Source organism: Felis catus, chromosome X (genome assembly GCF_018350175.1).
Source record: "Felis catus isolate Fca126 chromosome X, F.catus_Fca126_mat1.0, whole genome shotgun sequence".
NCBI classification, from domain to species: domain Eukaryota; kingdom Metazoa; phylum Chordata; class Mammalia; order Carnivora; family Felidae; genus Felis; species Felis catus.
Genome location: NC_058386.1, coordinates 27,801,660 through 27,827,279, shown reverse-complemented (window position 1 = coordinate 27,827,279; position 25,620 = coordinate 27,801,660). Strand labels below are relative to the sequence as shown.

At 37.0% G+C, this 25,620-nt stretch overlaps 1 protein-coding gene across 13 annotated transcripts in view; it reads left to right on the top strand.

Moving 5' to 3' along the window:
• Positions 1 to 25,620, top strand: part of DMD (dystrophin) — a 2,379,610-nt gene that overhangs the window by 1,293,590 nt on the left and 1,060,400 nt on the right. For all 13 annotated transcript variants that reach the window (XM_045050793.1, XM_045050788.1, XM_045050791.1 and 10 more), the window contains one exon: positions 5,548 to 5,695. In XM_045050793.1, the coding sequence (XP_044906728.1) occupies positions 5,548 to 5,695 (148 nt within the window). The remainder of the gene's footprint in view (positions 1 to 5,547; positions 5,696 to 25,620) is intronic.

Sequence of the window (25,620 nt, the reverse complement as noted above, 5' to 3'; positions counted from 1 at the left end):
ACCTGTGGCTCATCAGTTTCAGTCCTAGGTATATACTCCACAGAAATGCTTGTGCACACATTCCAGGAGATAGGTACAGGAATGCCCATAGCAGCATTATAATAGCTTCAAACCAGAAACACCTAAATATGTATTAACAGTTTTAAAAAGCATGCAGAAGAATATTATACAACAATGAATAAAGAAATATTTTTGATTAATTACATTTAAACATTTTTAACAAAAATCTTAAAAGTATAACTTTGTGGGGAGAAAAGGGGAAAAAGTATAATATTGAGCAAATAAACCCTCATATGAAATAATACATATTATATGGTTGCATTTATAAATTTTCAAAAGCATATACAACCAAAAACTCCAGTGTTAGGGAGGCTTATTTAAATTTCAAAGCTCTAAGGGAATGATTACCATGAAAGTGAGGAAGGAGATTAAATTGTGGAGGTAGCAGGGAGTAGTGATTGAGGCAGTTCAAGAGGGTTTCTGGCTACTGGAGGAGCACCTGGGTGGCTCAGTCGGTTAAGTGTCTGTCTGTTCTGGATCAGGTCAAGATCTCACAGTTTTGTGAGTTCCAGAGCCCCACATTGGGCTCTGTACTGACGGTGCAGAGCCTGCTTGGGATTCTGTCTCTCTCTCTCTCTCTCCCTCTCTCTCTCTCTCTCTCTCCTTCCCTCCCCCCCCCCCCAGGGTGTCTCTCTCTCTCAAAATAAATAAATAAACTTAAAAATGTTTATCTTAAAGATGGGTTCTGGCTACTGGAAATTTGTTTTTAATTTCTTGGCTTTGGTGATGGCAACATGGGATTATACGTATCCTTCTCTATATTGTTTCACAATGAAAGGTGTTTCAAAAATACGTATAGTGTCGTTCGGGTCAGACATGGTAAACCATGGATTCTATGCTAGAGTCGTGATTCAGCTTCCATGAACTGGATAATGAATTACCCCCACCAAAGAGACACTGGCATGTCTTGGAATTTATATTGGTGATTTGCTTTGCATTTGAAAATCTAAGCCAAACAGAGGCAGAATAATTAGACCAACAACTACTACAACTGTTTGTCGAACACTGCCAGACACTGTTCTGAGAAATTTAAATACATTCCTTCATTTCACCCTCACAATTAACCTTTGGGAAAAAGTAGGAACTACTTTTATACTTACTTTTCAGCGAGGTCCCTGACTTGTCCAAGGCCACACAGTAAATTGTGAAGCCAGAATTCCAGCCTCAGCCGTGTGACCACTGTGCTCTGTTTGCTTGAAGAGGTGAGATCATGGGTCCAGGTACAAGCATGTATCTAGAGAGTGTTTGCAGTGAGACGAACACTCAGGAAGCTGGAGTAGAGTCTAATTATGCATGAATGGACCTGGGTCCAGTATATTAACAAATAGGCATGAGAGGACATACTTCAGCCTAGAAATCTTGGGCATTGTCTTAGGAGAGAAAAATAAAAGGAGTATCAGTGGGGTAGGGCAAGTTAGAGCTGTGGGAGCGCTCCTCAGAGTAAGTCAGGTTCTGTAGAAAAAGAAAAAAAAAACCGTAAGTGCTAGCATTCTTAGGTTTTACTACATAATTGTATTACTGGGAAAGTGGCGGTTGGGGGGGGGGGGTTGGTGGTGGTTGGGGACGAGTAAGGTACCATGATTTGGGACAAAGAACTAATTTAACTTTATTTATCAACACCTACAGTTTGAACCATGAGACGTTAGTGGAGGTACCTCCTACTCACCTCATCAAAGATGAAATATGTAGGAAGAAATAATCAACAGCCTAATGCTGAGTTAGCAGACCCAAGTATGAAGCCACAATGGATGTGTCAGAAGGCGACTAGGATATTATTTATTTAAATCTATTTCATAGAATTGAGCACCACCTTAATGACCTGAAAGTGTTAAAGTAGGTCCCAAAGTACCTAAATTACTCCCTAAATGTAATTTATGCTCGAGAATAATCTGACTAACTTGATTTAGAACAGCAGGAAATAAGTTATGCTGCACATAAATGAAGCAGCGGTGTAATTTTAAATACTGCTTGCATAGTGAATGAGAAGTTTAATATTTGCAAAATTTTAAAATCACTTGATTTATTATCCATATGTTTATACTGACATTTCTGTCCTTTTTTTTAGTTGTTTTTACATTTCCTCTTACTGCCAGGGGGAAAAAAAACAACCAAATTCCTCCCCCCACACACACACTAATAATGTAGAGGGTAAAACTTATATTTATTTTCCTGAATGGTATTTTTAATATCTCTCTGTGTTTCTAGTTGTCGCTGCCTTTTTCCTCCATCCTGGGCAGTCCGATAAGAGCCTAGTGACTGATTAGAGATGAAATTTATAAATGTAACATTGTAAAGCTAGAACAATTTATATATATTCATTGAGAATTTTCCTCAGTGGGTAAGGGTGTAAGTTTAAAAGCAGTCATGATAGAAAATGAAATTTTACATAGTAAATTCAAGAATAGATTTAGACTTCGCTGTTAACAACACATATTAAAATGCTGAAAAGTATATTTTAAAATTTTATGCAATGCTTGAAATGGAGTTTAAAATATTATTACTCGCATTAAATGCCGTCACGTGTAAAGTGCATGCTTTTATTCTTTAATATGTTTGAATAGACGTACTCATTTTTTAACATTAATTTTAACAATAAAATTAAATCAACTTTACAGTTCTCAAAGTTTTAGCGCGTGCAGGCCATAATGAATACTCTAGATTTAGATGTTTGCAAAGTGACAGTGTTAGTAGTTCAAACCAAGTCTTTTAATGCAAAAGTTTGGATTGCAGAATTTGGGGGGAAAGGGAGAGAGGGGGGAAGAGGGCGTTTCAAGAATAAGGTACTGATGTACAAAGGCATACAGGCCTGAGGCAGCAGCAGGGCCTGGGGAACTACAGAGAGCCCTGTGTGGCTGACAAGTCCATCCTGTCTCATTTTTTGTGGGTCTGGAACAAGGCTGTAAGACTATGAGCAGGGGCCCACAGCCCGTTTCCCTTTTCTTCCTGCCTCTGGCTGTGCCTTGCAGAGCCAGGAGTACTGTGATCATTAGGATCTATGGGCCCTTAGGGTTTTCTTCTTTTGAGAATCTTGGAGGAAAGATGATCTCTGGAAAGGAACAGGGCTTGGAAGGGGAGGAGGCTTTGCGGAACCTAGTAGAAGGTGGTCGTCTCCAGCGCGGTGATGGGTGGAGGGACACCTGTGAAGCAGCCTAGAATGAAAAGTTGGTATTTAGAGGACACGTGGGAGAACAGCCACCTGCCCATAGCTGAAAAGAGTCGGCAAGAGGCTGATTTTGGTGGTGGGGTAGGGGGAAGCAAAGCAAAGTAGGAGGGAGACCGATGGCTGCTATAGAGGTAGAATGGTAAATTGTGACTAGATGTCAACTCCTGTGTGCGTTGGTTAGCTTCCGCCTGTTTCTCGGGCTCTGGTAGTGGGAAGAGTGTTGCAGGCGGTAGTCGTTAGCGTGTGAACCTGCCTTTTGAAATACTTGGAAGTTACTACATTTTTCTGAGTATCAAAGTATGAAGTGCACGTTGTAGAAACACTTAACAACATGGAAAACTATACGGTGAAAGTCAAAATCAACCATAGTCTCACCAAGATGGGACAGTACCGACTATGCCTCATGGCTTTTTAGATTCTCTTTTAACCACAACTTTGACTGTAGTGATGTGTCTAGAAGACGGATGCAGTGTACAATTTTCTGTTAAAGGAAATAAATGCCTATGGTGTATCCTTAAGTCATTTATTGTGTATTAGATAGAGCCAAAAATATAAGAAAACAAAATAATGATTAAACATGCAAAATATTTCCAACGTCATTTTGAGGTTGATGGATATACCATATTTGAGCAACTCTAGAAAGCCCTTAATTATGAAAGGCAGAATTCATTCCTTTAAACTAGCTAGAGTTACAGATTACCCCTTTTGGCTACCATTGGATGACTTTTTAATGCTAACAAGATACTGTTTTAGATATTTTTAACGTAAGAAATAGAGTTCATCATTAAATGTGGCATCTGATAAAATGCAATGTAGCTGTAGATGCATTATTAAATATTTGGAAGACAATAAAGAAGATAAAAAGAAACAAAAATCCTACAACTATCTCTTTGAATTATTCAACTGGTAAGACTTCATCCTGAAAAAAGGAAATCCCACGAAAGAAACTGGAAGACCGTGAAGGGCATGATGGAAGCCAGGGAGATCCGAGTTAGAATCCCCTTTCTGGCATCTTACTCTGTTTACTTTTTGGCAGGCTGCGCAGCCTCTCACTTTTCTCTGGTAGAAAATGGGAACAATAATTGTTGCAGTGCAGGGGTGCTGCAGGAATCCAAGAATAAGTAAAAACTCAGAGCCCGCTGCCTGGCTTATAATAACCGTTAAGAAATCTTAATTCCGTTCTCTTCCCAATAAAAACAAGAGGGAGTTGGGGTATTATCTCAGTTCTAAAATAATTCGTAGTTCCTAAATGGAGGTACAGATCTGAAAAGATGTTGAGATAGTCAAAATTATAACCCATTGAAACTTTAAGAGTAGACTTCCTAGAACTTCTACAGGCTTATTGGACTCTGAGGCAGCCCCACAGCCAAGAATCTTCAGGATGGTTTTGGTTTCATGACAGCAAATACCTGTTTGGACAGGCCTCAGGAGACCCACTAGTTCATAAGCCCCATAAGACTTTAAAACTTACTTTGCAGAGTATTTTTCAGCTTGACTGTACATTAGCATAATTGGGGTGCTTTTAAAAATATGAGTGTCAGGATCCCACCTGAAAAGATACTCATGGTTCTTATGTGCAACTGTTTTAGGATAAACATACAGCCCTGACTCATTTCTGCCTCAGTCACTTCTGTGACTGGAACGTGACCAAATACTTCCTTCTTAATACTCTTTTCTCGTGGGATAATAACACAATACCTTACACTAAGTTCTTTCACCATTCCAGGTGAAAATGTTAGCAGATTCAATAAAACAACATTAAAGGAAGACGACACTCATCACCTGGTTTAGATGAGTCTATGAATTAGTTGGTTGCTTATATCTGATCTGACGGTGTAAGTTACATCTGTCATCTTGGATGCTTGAGGACCTTAATGAATAAACTCTTTCAGATCAGAAGTAATACAAAATTTGTAGGCTTCATGAGATAATTTGATTTTGACTCAAAACATATGTTGACACTGACCCTCTTTCTATCTTTGAAATACTTATTAGATGCTAATATACTTTTTAAATTCCTGGAACTTTTTTTTTTACAAATTAAATATGCTAATAGGGAAGAAAATGTTAATACTCCATAATTGTTGTTTTTAGCTTTGTTTCAGTCAAGAAATGTGTTTGATTTTGTAGGGAAAATTTATAGCCTTTTATTTTAATTCATCCTTTTTATTCAGTATCATTTACCTCTGTTAATTGAAACTGAAATCTACAAATGTGAGAACCGATCAAAATAATATCCTTGCCAATGTAGCAAAACATACATGCTATGTCCATATAATTGGTATAATCTATTTATTTTACTTGATCCATATTTTTGCCTCTAGGCGATTTGACAGATCTGTGGAAAAGTGGCGGCGGTTTCATTATGATATGAAGATACTTAATCAATGGCTAACAGAAGCTGAACAGTTTCTCAAAAAGACACAGATTCCTGAGAATTGGGAACATGCCAAATACAAATGGTGTCTTAAGGTAAGGTTTTGAGGCCTCTTTTTTCAAACTGTGTTTATCTTCACCACAATATCACAACTTTTTAGCTGCTTTAAGCTCAGGCTGTGAAGGATGACGGCAATTTACAATTCCTGACTTTTCTTGTGATCACTACACATACAGAGCATCATTGTAATGACCATGTTGGGAGACTGTGCTGTGGACTACTTGTCTCAAGGTGAGAGTTAGCCTAGGTATAACTGGCTTATCTGATGAACTGCAAAGTATAATTGAATCTGTGATACAGGGAAGCAACTTGCAGCAGGGTGTCCTGTGGCTTTGGGGTAGTTTGTGTTTTTGCCTTATGTTGAATCCTGTCCAGGAGGAGAACCTGTGGTAGACTTAGCAATAATGTAGTTCTGGAAATATCCATCATGATAAAAGTATAGTTCTGTTTCCCTAGGGACAACTGTGGTGATGTAGCAATATTTGTATATATTCTATTGACAAAATGCCTTCTGAGATAGTCCAGAGGCCAAAACAATGCAGAGTTAATTGGGGGTACTTATTGACTTTTTTATGGCTTATGTTAATGGAAACGCAACATATGGATTATAACCAGCGTATAGTTTATTTTCAAGTTGCTGTGTCTTTTGAGTGTGCAAATAAAGATAAATTAGATTGTGGAGGTTATAACTTAGGTTATAAAATATATAGTTTAGGTACAAGATATACTGAGTTTATTACACCAAGTCTAAGTACTTTTTGCAACTGTTTTAGCTCAAATTGTTCATGTACCAGTTTTCAGTCAAGCAGATTTGAATTGTGGCTGGATTCATAAAAGCAGTATCATATTCAAATTTACAGTTCTCTATTCTCAAGTAGTTTTTTTGCATGGCAAAAATACCTTTTGATATTAATAAAGTAAGCTTGCAAGCACTTACTCATATGTAGGCAATGTAAACATATGGCATGAATAATTTTAAAATCTTTTGTAATTATATGTATATCAAACTTGTATATACATCAGCATTGGCATTAGAGATAGAAGAAAGGCACGGCTTTCCAATCTGCCATCATACAGAAAATACATTTTGCAATAGCACTTAAGTAAACTTTGAGCTCCTGCAGCATCCCTAGGTCTCTAAAATATGTATCACAAAGGTGCCATTGAGGAGATGTTAAACTTCTTGCCAATGCCAGAGATACCCTATACAAGTAGTTATATATTTTAATCTGGTTTTATTATTTAAAAAATATATACACTCACTATAAAAAATAAAGCAATGCACAAGTGTGTGTATACTTCCATTCTACTCCTCAGGGAGTGGTTGTTTGGATATGGATTTTGGTACATATTTCAGGTCAGCATCTTTGGGGAAGCCCCCTCTGAGATGGCGATTAGCATACGGAAGGCTGATTAGGGAGTGCTTTTGGAAATCGAGAAATTGGTTTATGATGTGCCTTGGTATAATTTTCTTCATGTTTCTTGTTCTTGAGGCCTCTTAAGCTTCTTGGAAAATATGGGTTTTTAATTTTCCTCAAATGTAGAATTTTTAAGGCGTTAGTTTTTAGGTTCGGTTCCTTTTTATTTTCGGTCTTTTTTCCTGTGTAATTCGTTTTACATGATTTATATTGTCAAATTGACCATCGAATCTTTTGCTATGTCTAATCTGTGGTTAATCCCATCTAGTGTACCTTTTCAACCCCAGACATTATTGTTTTGTGTGATTCAACACATTGTCAAAGTATGATTTGGGTCTTGTTACATCTTTCATGTCTCTACTCAACTTATCACTCTTTCCTCTACCTTTTTGAAAATGTGGAATACAATTATAACAACTGTTAAAATGTCCTTGTCTTGTAATTGTATCATCTGTGTCTATTTTGGGTTAATTTCAATTAATTTTTCTCTTCATTATGGGTGTTATTTCCCCGCTTCTTTGGATGACTGGTAATTTTCACTGGATGCCAGATGTGAATTTTAACTCGTTGAGTGCTTCATATTTTTGCGCAGATAAAGATTCTCGACCTTTGTTCTGGGACACAGTTAGTTTATTGGAAACAATTTGATCTTTTGAGCACCTCTCTTTTAGACTTTGTGAGTTTTGAGCAGAGCAGCCTAAGTCCAGTGACCCACTACTGAGACAAAACCCTTCTGAGTACGGTCTCTGATGCCCTGTGAATGATGAAGTTTTCTACTGTGGCTGGCAGGAGCAGGCACTATTCCAGCCATTTGTGAGCTCTGGTGACTGTTACTTTAATCTTTTTGTGTAGCTCTCTCCCTAGTCATGTGTAGTTTCCTCACATGTGCCAGCTGATCAGGATTCAGCTGTAGACTGGAAAGGAACTCTTTAGGTCTCCAGTGTTCTCTCTCTGTGCATCTATCTCCTATTTGGTACTCTGCCCCGTGACCCGCAGCCACCTTGGACTCCAAGGAGTCCCAGCTTCGTCTCATCAACTCAGGGAGCCCTCCTAGCTTTGTGATGGTTTCTTATCCTTTGTCACAGCCTTGATTTCTCTTCTGACAGTAAGCTGGAGCAAATGTAGACTCATGTCATTTGTCTCTAATTTCTCAAAGATCTGTATCTGTCATTGCCTGATAAATAATGGCTTCACAGCCATCACTTCATACATTCTGTCCATTTTATCAAGCTTTTAGCCAATAAGTTAAATCTGTTGTCTGTTACTCCAGCTTGGCTAGAAGCTGCTAATTGATGTCATAAGATCTTTTAGTACATTTACTTCTATATACTCTTGCAACTGTGTAATGCTGGTAAATGCTTTAAGAGTGTCTTAAGATCCCCAGTTCTTGACAGTGTGGTTTAACTGAAATGTATAAACATCTTTTAAAAACTCTTTCCCTTAACTGGAGGACTTTTTTAAAATGACTATTTTATTTAGACTGTTTTTGACTCAATTTATACATGAAATATGGAAGGGAATTCTGGATGTCCAGGGAAAAGTCCTTTTAGCTAAGAACCTGTGAATGATATTGCAAGTCCTTTAAAAAGTTAAGGTGTTTTCCCCCTGGTGATTAGAAAGCTCCAAGATCATGCACATGCACATACATAAGATGCCTGGGGCTATCCTTCCATTCTGGTAAGTCTCAGAAAAAGAGTCCAGAAAGACTCTGTAAGGCACCACCGTTAGTAGGACACACAGAAGCTCTGATAACTTCAGCTATCTTGGCTGTAATCATTATCAACTGAGGAATAACAATTAAGAGAAAGAGTTTAAATTTTTGCTAAGAAATTATTTTAGGAAACAGAATGTTGATGGTGCCTGTTAGTAGCAGAGAGATTTGTTGGCATGGACCAGTAATGGTTGCTTTGAGGAAAATCAACCAAGCAGCCCATATACTAAACAGATATATACAGCAGTACATGGGGATTTAAAGCCTCATATGTAGAAGGTTTAGCAACAGTATCACGTCTAGATATGAAATAAAATAAAAAGAATGTACAATGTTGTAAGTGTTTATATATTTCTATCAAACTGCATTTTATTTCACTCATTCACTTAAAAAAAAAAATCAGTGTCCTACTGACTCCTGGTGTTGTCATTCAAAATAAAATGACTGCCAACACCAGAAAGATGGTCTGGTTCTGTGCAACTCAATGATGTTTTTCTCTGTGACAAGTTAATAAAATTAAATATATGAATCCATGTTTTTCAAGATATTCCAAAAATTTCTTTAAGCCACCGTAGAAAAATTACATGTTTTTCATGTAATTACATGTTCTAAAAAATTACATGTTTTTCATGAGAATACATCATTTACGTTATATGCCACTAAAAACTCACTTGTTAATACATTCACTCGATTACTTGTGCCTCTTCTTATATATTCATGCCACAAGCAGTGAGTGAGTGCATGTGCAAAGTTATATTACCCACAAAAATATTGACATGCCACATTAGGTAGGCTCTGATAAAAGTTTTGAAGATCGGCTAAGAGGTTGGAAGGCACATTCAGAAAGTGTGGGTTCAAATCCTAATTCCTTTAGCTTAATAGTTGCAGAATCTTAGAAAAGTGTCTTAAGTCTCTCCATGCCTCTGCTGTCTCTTCTCTTAAATAGGAAAAAAAGTGCAATCTGCATATAGCACTTAGAATTGCGTTCTCCCCAACATAATTACTCATTAAAATGAAAGATATTATTATAACTTCATAAGTGCTTAGCCTGTATCTATAAAAACACAAATGTATTCACTTAATTACTGTCCCCAGACGTCGGAAATGCAGATTGAACAACCTGGCAATTTCACTAAACCTTGTTTTTTTTAATGAATTATGACATTTTCTCAAAGGACAGCTCTTGGATTAGGAATCGAGGAAAATTCTAGTCCAGCCAAGCACATCCTCCTCAGATAGCTGATACTTCTGCCTACCCATTTTAGAGCAAGAAGAAATGTTAATGGGAGTTTTCAAAGGGAGAGCTGAACACCATGAAAGAAAGTTATGAAAATAACACGAACGCCTATAGTAACCGTGAATTGGTGCACCAGGAAGTACCTTGAATGAAAAAGGAAGAATGGAAATCATGATGTGTCCTAACATTTAGCTTTACAGGTTATTCCAGAGTAAAAAGAAGTAAGTTTTAAAACATGGACTGTTATTTAATGGGGTTGAAAATTCTTGAGGTTTACAGTAGAAATGATCAAAATCGCCATTAGATCGAATGTTTTCAAAAGTGGAATATTCTTGCTGTTAATGGAAATGGAGCCTGTTTGTTCTTTGGAGTAGTGCTGCTCTGTGGACCATATTTCAGCTCTGGAAAGCAGTTTGCAGTTACTCAATAAATTAAACAGAAAATTTCCACAGGACCCAGCAATTTCACTGCTGGATTTGAAAACATGTGTTCAAACAAAAACTTGTAGATGAATGCTCACAGGAGCACTATTCATAATAGCTAAAAGGTGGGAAAAGAAAAACAAATTCCCATTAACACATGACTAAATAAAAACTAACAGCACCTTCTAAAGATTGTTGCCATGAGCAAGCAAGAAACCTTGAAATCTTAAGAAATGCCATTTAAAATCCAGCTTAAGAAGTAAACAGAAGAGGGATTGTTTAGATGAAAGTTTTTAGGCTTTAAAGTGACAAATGTTAAGCAAACATAGGTGTGAAAAACAGCAGTGTGTTCTTTTGACACGAATTAACTGCTGTTCTTAGGCAAAGCATCATCTTTTTAATGTTAAGTTAATTAATTTTCTGGTATATCTTTCAATGTTACTGTGTTTTACTCCTTCATAATATATATTATATTGTACATGTACTATACACACACACACACACACACACACACACACACACACATACACACACATATATTGCTGTAAAGAATTTCAGTTAAAACTGTTTATTTTGTAACATGATGATACAACTTAATTGACTGTGATTGAGGATACAGTCAACATGGATTAGATATGCCATGTCGGAATGTTCATGTTCACCATCAAATCTCAAATACTTAGTCTAAACTTACGTCCCAGTTACGCAGAATATACTTTGCCTTTTCTCAAATTGGTAACCTGCATGAAGATAGAAAATTACTTATAAACCGTGTAGTCATAGCATGAGAACATCCCTGTGATCTCTCGGAGGAGACAATAAATGGAGAAAACAGGCTCTGTGTCTTGGAGTTGGGGAGAGAAGGCAAAAAAGAAGAATCTAAGAGGCTAAGTTTAGCTCTTCTTCAGCTCTGCCTTACCTTGGCTATTTGTGATGGAGAGAAGAACCCCCAAGTACTTTTTAAAGGACCCAAATCTTACTAAGTTTAGATTCACAGAGCACATTGGACTTAGGTAGCTCCTGCCCAAAAGTTTGAGGCAAGTGAGTCTGTGAAAATGCTTTCTTCCTCATAAAGGAAGTTCCCAGGGTTTCTAATTCTTCTCACCCAGTTTGCAGCCCACAAAGGCCTCCAGCAGCAGGTGTCATTATTGAAAGCCATTGGCTTGCCCAGAGAGAGAGCTGAATGGATGTGCATGGGTCCCTGACACTGTCTCCTATAGAGTGAGTTTTGGTATTTTTCTTTGCAGGTACTTTAATACCTAACTGGTAATCTGCTCCCTCCAATGACTTTATAGGAGATAAATGACTCTGAATGCATAGGGATTAAATCAAAGGCTATCTAGAAAAAGGCATATGGTGTAAAAGGCCAAATTGAATACAAGTATGCTTTCCATACAGTCGGCTTTTACAGGGCTGATTTCACCAGCTGGCTGGAGAGTTGGACGGCTTCTTAATAGCCGCACTGCTGGGATTCAACTGCTGATAGAAACTTTGATGGAAGAATGACTTGAGTAAAAATCTCTGCCATCTGTTGCCCTTCATTGGGACCCCAATGTTAAGAAATTTATACTATTGCTGGCCTTTATATTTCCCCAGCAGTAATAAAGTTTTGTTTGGGAGTGTCCGTTTCTGTGACTAGAGGACACACACTAACATTAAGAAAATGAGCATGAAAATTTACTGCTAAGAGAATCTGTCTCTCGTTGCTTGCTTTAGGATTGCAGCGTTGTAGAAGCACGGGAATACATCTTGAAGTGAACTTTTCAATGTTATTAGCTGGTAGTGGCAGGAGAATTCAGTCTCAATACAGTTAAACAGTTGGGCCCTCGATTCTTACGTAAATATTGTTAGCCTTTTATTGCTGCTTAGAAACTCCTCCACAACTTCTTGGCTCCTATGCGTCTTTTCGGAAGTAGTAAATAACAGATTTATTGGGAGTTTGGCACCGTGCAGAAATTCAGAGAGGGGCTCTAAAGTGTTGCCTATCAAATGTGTCTTTCATAAAATAAGTATATTAAATTAATTGGATAATTCCAATGGCTTGTTCTTGTTGTCCGGCATGGCGTGTTTAAGGAGATGACAGATTGCCACACATTATCGGGAAGAAGCAAGAACCAAAACTATAACTTACTGTAATGACCAGAGCAGTAAAGAACTGCTTAAAATGCATGAAAAACATTCTCAGAGTCAGAAATTATCAAGAGGGTAAGAATCGACAAATAAAAAGTGAAGCACGCTAATTGCAAATTCCAAATTGAAAAAAAAAAACAGCTCACATCAACAGAGAAGCGATGTGAATTTGAAATTATTATTTGATGAAGCATAACATTAATGCTAATATAAGTAATTTTCATGAAGTGCCAAAGTTTGCAATGAGAACGTTCTTCTTGCTGTTTCTTCTCACATAACTTCTTACCCTTTCTCCCAATTCTTGTTCCTATGATTAAATTTGCTTTTCTCTTTGCTTGAGGGTTCTACCCTAGCTTCCAGTTGTCCTGCGCTGTGCCCTGTCCCCGCTCCGTCTCAGGATTTTTGTACACTTCCCTTTATTTATATACATCTGTGCTCTAATGATTTTTCTCAGACATGCCTCTGGCCTCCCTCCCTCCCTCTCTCTCCCTCCCTCCCTCCCTCCCTCTCTCTCTCACACACACACATGCGTGCACACTTTCTTCGTAATACTGTCAATTGCTGAAATTGCAATATATGTTTGCATATTTATTATCTATATTTGAAACTAGAATGTAAACCTTGCAGGGACTTTGTCTTTCTTGGTCACAGATAGATACTTGAAACTTAGAAAAATCTCTTCGTATATAGAACATATAACACTCATATAACGGATAATGAAATAAATGAAAGAATTCTGTGTTCATCTTATTATTCCTTAGGCAGACTATTTCCAAACTTATCCTTCCTTCCATTTTTGCTCCATCGTATATCCAAGAACTTCTACCTTATAGTGAGCTGCCCTGTCCTCTTCTTTGAACAGATTCTTTGAGATTTTTTCATATTTGCCGAAAGTTTAACAATATGATGGCTCCATTCTCTTACTCATTGACCATATCATAAATAACTGAATCCACTCAACAAACATTTAGTGTGAGCCTACTGAGTGGAAGGCTTTGCTTGCTGCTAGGGATACAGAGTTGGCAAAGAAACCCATTTCCTTTAGCAAGCTAACAGCCTCATGATTGTAGCATATTAAGGCTGAGGTGGAAACACATGGAACTGTGTAAACACACCAGATAGCCATAAAAGTAGCCTAGGGGAAATGGGAGGGCTTTTTTCTTCAGAAGTTGTTTGTGTACTCTGGTCCTTTTTGACACTCCTCGGTCACACTTCCGTGATTCCCGAACTCAACTGAGAAAACATGACTTGGAGAACCAGGAAAGAGCAGTGTTGTGAAAGGCAGCCCAAGGAAAGAGCCAGCTATGAGGAAGGCATAGAGAGAGTGAGAAAATGTTCTCACGTAAGTTGTGAATTTTGAAAAATGATAAAATTGACAAATTATAGTACAAGAGGCCTGTTCACAGATGAGATGGTTCAGGATGAACTGTTCATCAAGCTCAATAGCAGGTATCTAGTCATAAGAATGGTAAATGTTCCTACTACGGAACCAAATTATAGGTACAAACCAGAGACCAGGATTATTGGCAAACATCATAATAACAAATTCTAAAATTCGTTTGTGAGGCTATAATTGACAGAACTTTACTGGCAATTAATTTGTACTAAGTCATTCTGATCACTACTGATAGGAAAGATTCAGGGGTATGGGGAAAAGAAAAATAGATACATCAGAGATGAACACGTATCTATATAGTAGCATGTTCCCCTTAAAGCTTTAGTGGTTCACCATTTTTTCAGTAGATAATTTTATTTTATAACTCTGTCGTCCTTCAAGTCTTCATCCCTTCTTTGTCCAGGTTCAGACTTTCATTTTACTTAGACTCACTGGGAGAATATTTCAGAGACACTGAAACAATGGACAAATATGCTACCATAAACTCCAGGACTTCATGTGGAATATTGAACTGGTTTTTCTTAGAAGTAATTATCTCACCTTTGATATCTCTCAGAGTACTTGCAATGAAGTGGATTTTAATACAATATATATTACACTTAATATTGGCCCTAGGAACATTAAATTCTTAAGAGCAAACTTGAGGGGCCAAATCCTTCCGGCTACCTGTTTTTGTAAATAAAGTTTTATTGGAACTCAACCACACGTATTTATTTACAAACCGTCCATGGCTGCTTTGTTGCTCCAAAGGCAGAGTTAAGTAGTTGTAGACACTGCCTGGCCTGTGAAGCTTAAAATATTAACTGTGTAGCTCTTCATAGAAAAAGTTTGCTAACTCTTGCTTTAGGAGATAGAGTATTAAGTTGCCATGAAAATCCAAGCGCCCTGTTTACCTTCTCTTTAAGCATTCTTTGTTACTTGATATCATAGAGAAATGGACTTGGGCCACATTCATAAAACAAATTAAAAGTCATGGTAACAAAAAGAGGTAATCAAAACAGACTTGTTACTTAAGTCAACTGTCAACTCCATGCATTAAGAGAAGGAGTTTGATTGAAAACCAAAAGAGGTTTTAAAGTCGCTTAAATAATGTGTGGTGGACTTAGCCATTTTGAAGAGTGTATAGCAGCTTTTACTGAGAATACCACCAGTTCCCTTGGAGCACCTGAGCGGTTTTAGTGGGACAATAAATCAGTAGTCAGCCAAGAGAGTTCTAAAGGTGGTTCTTCTGCCAGAGCCTTTCTCTTACCATATCCATGGTCCTAGCCCTAGGTCCTGAGCTTGGCCGATCTTATTTTTTTTCTTGAGGCTTGTAATTAATTTTTTGTGGTAAGTGATGAGGTTGGAGTTTATTCATTGTAATGAGAATGCCTGGTCAAAAACAACAAATTACTCCTCCTATGGGGACCCTTTGGAGTCCTGCTGTTCCAAGCTGGATTCTTGGATTTTCCCTTTAGTCCTGTGCACCCCTCCATTTCCTTACTTGTATCTCCTTATTGGCAGAGGCAATTTCTGTTGCTGATCAATGAGGAACTCTAAAGGAAACCTAGTGTCCTCAGAGAAACTCTTCATTTAGCCTGGCTCCTTTTATAAAGAAGTTTGAGTCCCCTTGGAAAGGCTGCAAAACATAACCATTTGCATGTAATGAACAGTTTGCAATACTTTGAGATTGATGCGCAATTTCTCTTTGACAGGAGAGAAACAATTAGGATCAACCGTGGTCGTATATTCCAGAATACCAGTGTTGTTTCCACGCTTTAAGTGTTGTTGGATCATTATATGAGATTCATAATTTTGTCCTGTTGTACCCACTTTTGCATTACCATTCAGTCTTAATTTATTATACACTATTAAAAGTTTTTAGGTAATTTGTTCTTATTGCTACTCAGACATTAAAATGTCTGCAGGCTGTGAAAATGAATAAATTTAATGTGCCAGCCCAGTTCTCCAAATCCTGGCATTACAACTAATAGTACAGGCTTATATTGTATTGTAAATCCTAGTTAACATGGATTTATTTTGAAAATCCCATTTTACTGCTATTTTCAAATAACACATTTTTTCAAACATTTCATCCTTGAATTTCTATTTGTATTTAATAATAAATGTTAATAATATACGGCTTTTGTCTGTGCTTACAAAAGGACCGTCTATGTATTTTTAAATATGATAATGGATTGGTGAAATAACCTTAACTTTAAAACAACGCCATTGTTAAGCTAAGCTGTACCACTTTTTCATTTCTTTTAGGGAGGTTTATGAACATTTGTTTAAGTTGTATGTCATAAGGAGCAAACTCTACCAATCCCTACTTCATGGGAATGTGAAAATTTAATCACATGACCAGGGCCATCCCTAGAAAAGTGTTGATATTTCATAGTTTCCTTGGGATATCATTAAGAACAGAAATTTTGAAGTGGAATTAGAATAACGTTTAGATAAGAGAAACACAGGGCACCAACCCCTCCACAATGCGTGGGGCCTAGGAGACACCACTCAGCTCTCCGACCCGAGAGATGGATTTGCCCATAAGATTTCCTATATTTTAGAGAACCCATGTACCACACTGAGTTCTAGTTTGAACATTTAGCCCCGGCAGTTCCTTATATTTCAACTAACTTTGAAAATCAATACATTTATTCAGCAGACTTTGACATGGGAACTGCTGTGTGTCAGACTCTGTACAGGGCAGTCAGAATGTTGAAATTGAGCCAGTTCCAGTCAATTCATAGAGAATAAAAGTTTACCAAGTCGATTGACATTTAAATGATTGTAACAGAAATGGTATGTTCAGCAGATGGGTGTTTAAGCAATTAAAATAACAGCTGAGAAGTATAATAGAGGTAGCTGTAACATCAGGGGAGTTAGGGAAGGGAGAAGGAAAGAAGTAACTAATTGGCTAGAAAGTTTGGAAGAGCTTCAGAGGAGGTGATGAGGGAATTAAGTGAGACGAGGCTACATTCAGAAAAAGGAGAAAATATTTGAAAGTGGTTGTGTTATAAAAAATTGTGGTCCGAGTAGAGCACAGTGAAAGATGCTCTTGGTCAGACCATGGACACCTGGAAAGAAATCGCCAGAGATGATGCCAAGGATATATCATTTCTATTTTTCTTGGTTACATTTTGTTTTTGTTTCATTTCGTTCCTTTCTCGGTGTGTTTTCGTGGAGTAGTGTTTTCCAGACTGTGAGTCATGGACCAGTTTGTGGATCACCACCAGCATTTGTTTTGGGTGAAGCAAAATAGAAAATATCAGGGTTCATTACACCTACTGCAGAACTGGTCCATAGGTTTCTGTTGTTGTTGTTTTAATTGTGTGTGTGTGTTTAATTGAACATTACAAGGTAGTAGTATGATGACTATAAAGGAAGAATTTAGTTTTAAAAAAATTAAGAAGCAAGTTTAGAAATGGGTACATTGGGGAAGATAGTATAAAATCAATTTTACAAAAACACATGCCCAGAAAGATGTAATCCAAGATTTATTTAATCATAGTAGCTTATAAAGTTTATTTAAGTGCCTTGCTATTTTGTTATTTTGTTATTTGTTATTTTTTTATTCTTAAGTAGGCTTCACGCCCAGCATGGAGCCCATCACAGGGCCTATTTTAAAGGTTACAAGTGAAATTACTTGATGTGATTCATATATATATATATATATATATATATATATATATATATTCATATACATACATATATATGTATATTCGTATATATGTATGTGTATATGTATGTATACATGTGTATACGTATGTATATATGTGTATATATATATAAATATATATATATAAATATATATATATATATATATATATATCAGCAAGATAAGTAGAAAAGTGGAAATAGTATTCTGAAAAGTCTTTTACAAAGGCTCAGGAAGGTTAAATATTTTTCCCCAAATCACTAGGCTAACAAATAAAGGCCTTGGGATCTGAATCCCATGCAGTTTACTGATGATCAGCTAGAAGTTAGAGATGTTGAGCAAGCAAAAAAAAAAAAAATTACAGCTTGGCCTAATAAAGCATTGAGGAAACTAATGAAGAAATAATAGTTGTCAATCACTACAGGACAAGGCCTCCTAAAAAGGTGTTAAGGATATTAATAAAGATGAAACTTCTTCGATGTATAAAAAATGTTTTTTAATGATGAGTATAGGCCTGTATAACCTTTCTTATCATATCATATTAGAAAGGGTGGGACATAACATCTTTATTATGATGCGTTATAATTTAACTCATATTATGTCAAAATCAAAGTATTAGAAGGGGCCATCTTTTTTTTTAAAACAAGATAATGTTAGAGTTGTTAATGATGACAATAACAGTCATAACATAACAAGGCACTTTATAATTTATGAAGCACTTTCAATTACATTGTCATTCTCATATTAATCTCCTAGTGAGATACAGATTTGGGGAATCGTTTATTACTGTAAGTAGCAGATTACTGAGGGGAGAGAAGATAAAGGGCCAATTATTTATTTCTCCCTGATCTGGAATCAGAGTAGGGTCTTGGCAGGAGGGCAGAATTTGGCAGGTAGCTTCCGTCTATGGAAGATATGGTCATTGGACAGTGTGGAGTGAGGGCTGATGTTCTCCACGAGAACTTTGACAGTGAAAAGCCCAGTGTTCCCACAGAGTAGCTGCGCTTTGAAGATCATAGCCTAGAACTGAGTAGTTCTAGACATTCCACGTATAAACATCTTTTAAATGGTTTATTTCTACTTCCGTGTCCATTTGAAGATGTTGTGTATGTGTATTTTCTGTTTGAAAATAAAGCAGCGAATGTGATTAAGATGGACTTCCTTAGTAGTAAGGAAGTAAGTTGTCTCCCTTTCCAAATACTCTTAGGAGCAAACCTACCATGAAATATATGGTCCCTTCAAGGCAAAACTGTTTCCCTTAACATTGCATAGCTCATGATAACAACATTCTTTCACTCATTCAACATATTTTTGTTGAGCGTCAGGACAGTGCTGCATACCAACATTTGATGTTGAGCCAAACAGTCCTTCCTGTGCACAGTGGCCTTGCAGCAGTGGAGGAGACATACATGTGCATCCGCTTGAAGGGATGAGAGATCAGTCACAGTTCCAACACTCAGGGAAGTTAGTGTAGTGCAGGGACAGATAGATAAACCTCAAAGTTGGTATGACACAATTCCTTTCAAATTCTGAAAGGAATTTACAAAATCCTATGGGAACAAGGAGGAGGGCATGATGAGCTCCATCTGGTGAGGAAGTCGTGATCATAAACAGCCAGGTTTATCAGACATAGAGAGGACAGAGCATCCTTGACCATAAAACCACATGTTCAAAGGCCAGGTGACCTCACAAAAGGCAGGTTGTTGGGAGAATGGTAATAGCTTAAGGAGCTCAGGCTCCCAGGTGAAGCGTGATAGCACAGGTTGGACAACAGGTTTGGAACACTTTGGGAAGGATGATATGATACACACACACATCTGTATTTTATCCTATAAATAACAGAGATACTGATTGTATTTAAACAGAGGAGTGTCTGGACAAGATTTGCAGTTTTGAAGATAAGCTTGTTTAGGGTACTTGTGGTTTCTTATATACCTCCTAGGTTTTTATATTATACTTTTGGGGCAAACTTTAAAAGGGAAACTGTAAGTTATCATACTTGAAAAAGCATAGCTTCGAATCATTATTAGAGGCACATATTTGACAGATTTTCTGCTCCTGTTATGCTTATTTTCTATCCAGACATTCCACGTATGAACACCTTTTAAATGGTTTATTTCTACTTCTGTGTTCATTTGAAGATGTTGTGTATGTGTATTTTCTGTTTGAAAATAAAGCAGCGAATGTGATTAAGATGCACTTCCTGTGGTCATCAAGTACTCCAGAGGCGTCCTTTAAAAGATGGCATTGCTCTAATTAAAAATATAGGGAGGAAACAAATGTTATTTTGCATATCATTCTCAGCTTTCCCCATATCAGAAGTTAAGCTCTCGTTGTCTAAGGCAGTACTGTAGAGTGATTACCAGCATGGGCTCTTGGCTGGTTGAATTTTGCCAGTCAACTCTCCCAGTATAGAAAATGAATACATATTCGTGGAGGATCTACTGTGTGCTGTATGTTATTTCAGGAAACAGAGATCCAGCAGTAAAACAAAACAAATGTGCATTCTCAAAAACAAACAAAAGAAGTAAAGGTATGTCTGTATAGTCTGTAGAGTGATATTCTGTCTTTATTTTCCTCTTTTAAAATAAAGACTCCTCTTTGAGAAATCTGGGCCCTCCTAAGCTGTAAATGCCAACACTTGGATAATTGGTTAGTGATTCTCAGGGATTTCTACCTTTTGGCTGATGGTAACTTGGACGTCTAAACTTCTGATTGCACAGAACTGTTGATGAGGGAGAGAAGTGGATGACCTTCTCTGCATCATTGTGGGCTATCAACTTACAATCAGAAAGGAAGGACCACAAGCAAGGTGCCAGGAGTTAGCGGGTCAGGCATCCTACCAACAGGATGGAAAAATAGAAGAGAAGAAAGAATAAAGGGTGTGTGGTGGTTGAGAGGTCATGCCCTGAGGTAAGAAAGTAGAGCTGTACTGGAGGTCGGCAAGTTACCTTCAGCATCTCCCCCATCTTTGGCTTTGTTTGCACAGCCAGCATTTATTTCACTCATCCTCTCATTTACTTCTCGAATAACTCAGTGAAATAGGAAGGATTTCCTTTATCTGAATCCCCATTTTGGAGAGCTAAGGAGCTTTCCAGGTGGTAACCCAACCATCACCTCCTAGGTCTGAGGATTTAGAATTGGCATAGAAGTAGTTCCATCCTTAAAAGGAAGCCCCGCACTGAGGCAGTGACATAGTCCCTAATGGTACATCGGTGCAGTAATGACATCAAGTATTTTACCACTGGGCAACATTTCCAAAATTCCCGTGCTCTGCCTCACTTGGAAGTATCCCATTTGTGTGAATGCTAACGTTCTTGTGGATCTTCTAAATTCCAACAGCATTGCAACAATATTGAACGAGTACAAGCTTTGTTAGTAACGGAGAGATATTCCTGGGGTGAGTTCTGGGATCTCTGAGCAGAGAAGTGTTTTCCAAGGTTGCCTGGTGGCAAGAGCCACAGTATTCTTTCTCTCTCTAGACCTTCAGTATCCAACTTACTAGCCACTAGCCACGTACGTTAGCTCTGCAAACACAGCTCATCCAGATTGAGAGGGACTGTGAGTGTAACACACACACTGGGTTTTGAAGACTTAGTTAGGACGTGAAAGTAAGTAAACCATCTCATTACATGCTAAAATGGTAATATTTTGTCATATTGGATTAAATAAAATATATCATTGAAAGTAAATTGACCTGTTTCTTAGTGCTGTTTTGAATGTGGCTATTGGAAAATATGAACTTACATGTGACATTTGCATTGTATTCGTTATTTTAGAAGTAAGTACCATTTAATAAGGCCTCAAATGCTGTTTATCATCAGGAAACTTTGGGATGTTTTATAGAGGAAGGAATAAATCATTTTCACTATAAGACCCATGGGCAAAGCACTCAGGACACATGGGGGAGGAGAAAGAACGAGGGCTGCCTCTCCTTCCCCGCTGTCACTCTTTTCCCAGCCTTTTTCTTTCCTTTTTTTCATTCCAAGTCAAATCTACAGAATTCACACCTGGTATTCTCACTTACGAAAAGACTTGGAAGTGTAAACAGTCTTAACTGTCCTCCAGCCTTTTCTGCTTAAAAAAGAAGTTCAAGATCAGGGTTACTGCCCGATGCGTGGAATTAGGTACATAGTGGAGGGATGTTTCTGAGGTAGGAGCTGCAGATGCTTCTGCTATGCAGCTGCTAGCACCTTTCCCTCTTCCCAAAAGTTCACACAGGAATAAAATGTGTGGAATCAGCATTATTTAGTAGCTCACAGCTGTGAGCCCTCCCGCTGCATCCTCGCTTATGCTACTGGCTCAGCACCCCACAGGGCTCAGGAAAAATAGACTCTTTCCAAAGGGGAAAACAAGTAGGGTTGGCCACAGAGAGTATTTGCAAGGATCAAAGCTTCACTGAGTATGGAGTGTCTTCTGTAGTTGACTCAAGTTGAAATTCGTGACCCAACTTTTAGTGTAGCTACTAATTATTGATATCTGTCTTGACAGTGCCTTAGGAGAAACATTATCAAAGGGAATCAATATCCAAATTATAGTATGTATCTTGGTCATGGAAGTTATTGAATTCTAGCCAATATTTGCTATTCTTTCATTTATAGTATGAGAAAGCAATGTAATGAGGCTAGCTCTCGCGGCCCCAACTTGCCTTTCTCATCACATTTACAATAAGTGCATGTCAATATGCATACACATTTCATATTTCTAAAGTTTACTTTATTTCTTTATTTTCCATCACTCTGCCACTGATGAAAAAGAAAATGCTTTATCGATTGGAAAACCATTTCATCTTTAGTCACTTAAATTCCTTTGTGTAGTATTCAGGATCTTGCATGCATATAGAGCATCATGAAGCTAGATGTTCATATACCATACGTTTTTTTCAAATGTTTTTTTTTCAGTTTAGAAATGTATTGTAGGTTAATTGGTGGCATTTTGGATAATAAAGAAAAGTATAAGGGAAATGCGTAATCCCCCCACATTTTGATACACATCCCCTGTATCAAAGTGAAATTTGTTAAGAAACATAATTTTCATGTAAATCATGGTGAATACATATGTGGGAACCAGTAGTTAGACAAAACAGGCTCAAGGAGGGTATAAGAAACAGATGCTTCTATAATCAGCAAATTTAAAAAAAAAAAAAAAGAATTCTGGAATCAGATTGGTAAGTTAGATTCAAAACAGGTTAATATGCCATAGTCTTTGGAGTTATATTCTCTACGGGACAAAAAGTCATTTGCACCCTATCAGTTTTCTACAAGTTAGCGTTGAACTTTATTGAGTTGTAACGTCTGGATCCAATTTAATAGTGACCGGGAAGTCAAACAGATTTGCACTTTTTTTTTTTTGGAAATGTAGAAGCCCTTTTGAGGGTGTTGGGGGGTATGTTAGATTATATCCCACTGGTTTTTAGAAACATATAAAATCATCTTTTGGCATTGCTTCTAAGTTTTGAATTTTTTTCTTAAAATAACTCTGTTAATTTTAAATGTTTTCCTTCTAGTCTTTTTTATGGATTTTTGGAGTGTAGTTGAAATGTTCTATATTTTTATCATCCATTTTCAATTCAACTAGAAAGCCTTAAAGATGTTTATCAGTTAATATATCTCAAATGTTCACAACTCCTTAAGTGTTCAAGAAAATATATCAGTATCACAGGTTCACACCTTCAGGATATGGTATTAGTAAAATTCCTAACACTTAAAAAGCACCTTTTTTTTGGTATAAAAATTGTGACAATTGGGTATTTCCAGTAACCACGTAAAAAGACTTTTGTGATTCCAGTACATGTTTGTAAATATGAACAGATATGTCTACCCCTCTAAAAAGTAAGTTGATTCTGTCCTTTTTTTAGTACTATGATGGTAACTGGAAAGCCGTTCACAAGGTACCTCTGAAATTTAGCTCTCTATAATTTTTATCACTCCATATCATTATAAAACCCTTTTGTAAAGCTGTCTTTTGATATAAGAAACAAATATTACAGGGTTTAGCTAAATAAATTGTAGTAATAAGTCTTAGGATTTCAACATACAAATTACACAGGTGTCTAATCTAGGAAGCAGTATGAAAGCACACATTTAAAGGTATTACTTATTACTCTAAAACAGTCTACTGGCTTATTACAATCCACATGACAAAATATAAAGCAAACTTGTATAAGTGAATAGGATTTAAAGTATAGGTCAAGAATATAGAGAGTTAGAAACATATGCGTATGTGTCCTATATATTTGGATTCAAAAGTCAAGTCTCATATCTGTTGTATAAAATAGGGGTTGCGTGGTTAACCTACAAATGCCAGTAAGTTACTTTAGGGTAGTTGAAAATTGAATTTTTACTTAGGAAGAATATCTCTAGGCTTATGGTGTTTTAGAGCTGCAAGGAACCCGACTCATCTCACTATCAATTTAGTTCATCAAAGATTTATGGAGCCCCCACTATGTTCCAGGTCAGTGTCAGGGAATTAACAATAGATAAGAGACAAGCACAGGGATTCTTTACTGTGCATGCTATATACTCCTTTAGCGGTGTGGTGAATCTTATGAACTCAGAATAATGATTTTAAATATAGAATACAAATACATGAAATTACAAAAGACACCAATTAAATATCATAGTAAAAATAAGTTTTACCATTATGATGTGGTACTATATGTGCTTCTTTATTGTACATTACACAATAGGTTTCGCAACAGGTTCTAATAAGTACTACAGGGTTTTTGTTTTTTGTTTGTTTGTTTTCATGGTAAGAATATAGCATACAATCTACCCTCTTTATAAATTTTTATATGTACAGTACAGTATTGCTGAATATAGGTACAATGTACTACAGCAAATCTCTGGAACTCATTTGTCTTGCATTACTGAAACTTTATATCTATTGAACAGCACCTCCTCATTTCCTTGTCCCTCCAGCCCTTGGAAACCACCGGTCTACTCTCTGCTTCTGTGAGTTTGACTGTTGTAGATGTCTGATATAAATAGAATCATGAAGTATTTGTTTTTCTTTGTCTGGTTTATGCAACATTTTCTGTATCCAGGGATCCATCAATGGACAGTCGTAATGTTTCCATGTCTTGGCTATTGTGAATAATGCCGCAGTGAACATGGGAGTGCAGATATCTCTTTGGTATCCTGTTTTCATTTCCTTTGGGTATATAGCCAGAAGTGGGGTTCCTGGATTATATGTTAGTTCTATTTTTTTTTAAGTAACCTCCATACTGCTTATCATAGTGGCTGTACCATTTTACATTCCCATCAACAGAATACAAAGATTCTGATTTTTCCACACCCTCACCACTATGTGTTATCTTTTATTTTCTTTTTTTATAATAGCCATCCTTAAAGGTGTGAGGTTATCCTTCATTGTGGTTGTGATTTACATTACCCTGAAGATTGATGAAGTTAGGCATCTTTCCACATACCTGTTCACCAATTATAGGTCTTCTTTCGAAGGATGTCTATTTAATGTCTATTTCACCTTAAAATCAGGTCAGTCATCTATCTTTACATCTGTCCATCCATCCATCCATCCATCCATCCATCCATCCATCCATCTATCATCTATCTGCTGTTGAATTATAGTTCTTTATATACTTTGTGTAGTAACCCCTTATCAGGTGTACAGTTTGTAAATATTTTCTCCCATTTCATAGATTTTCACCCTCTTGACTGTTCTCTTTGGTGTGCATAAGATTGTTAGTTTGATATAGTCCCACTTGTCTATTTTTGCTTTTGTTGCCTTTGCTTTTCGTGTTCCAGAAATGATTGTGAAGATCGATGTCATGAAGATTTCCCCTATGTTTTCTTCTAGGACTTTTACAGTTTCAGACCTGACATTTAAATCTTTAATCTATTTTGAATCGATTCTTATATATTTTGAATAATAATAAAATATGTGGCTCAAGAAATCTACAATAACTATAATGTGATATGAAAACATCGATTGTTTCTATTAGTAGAAATCACAACTATAGTCAGTGCCACTGTCGTTCATTGCCT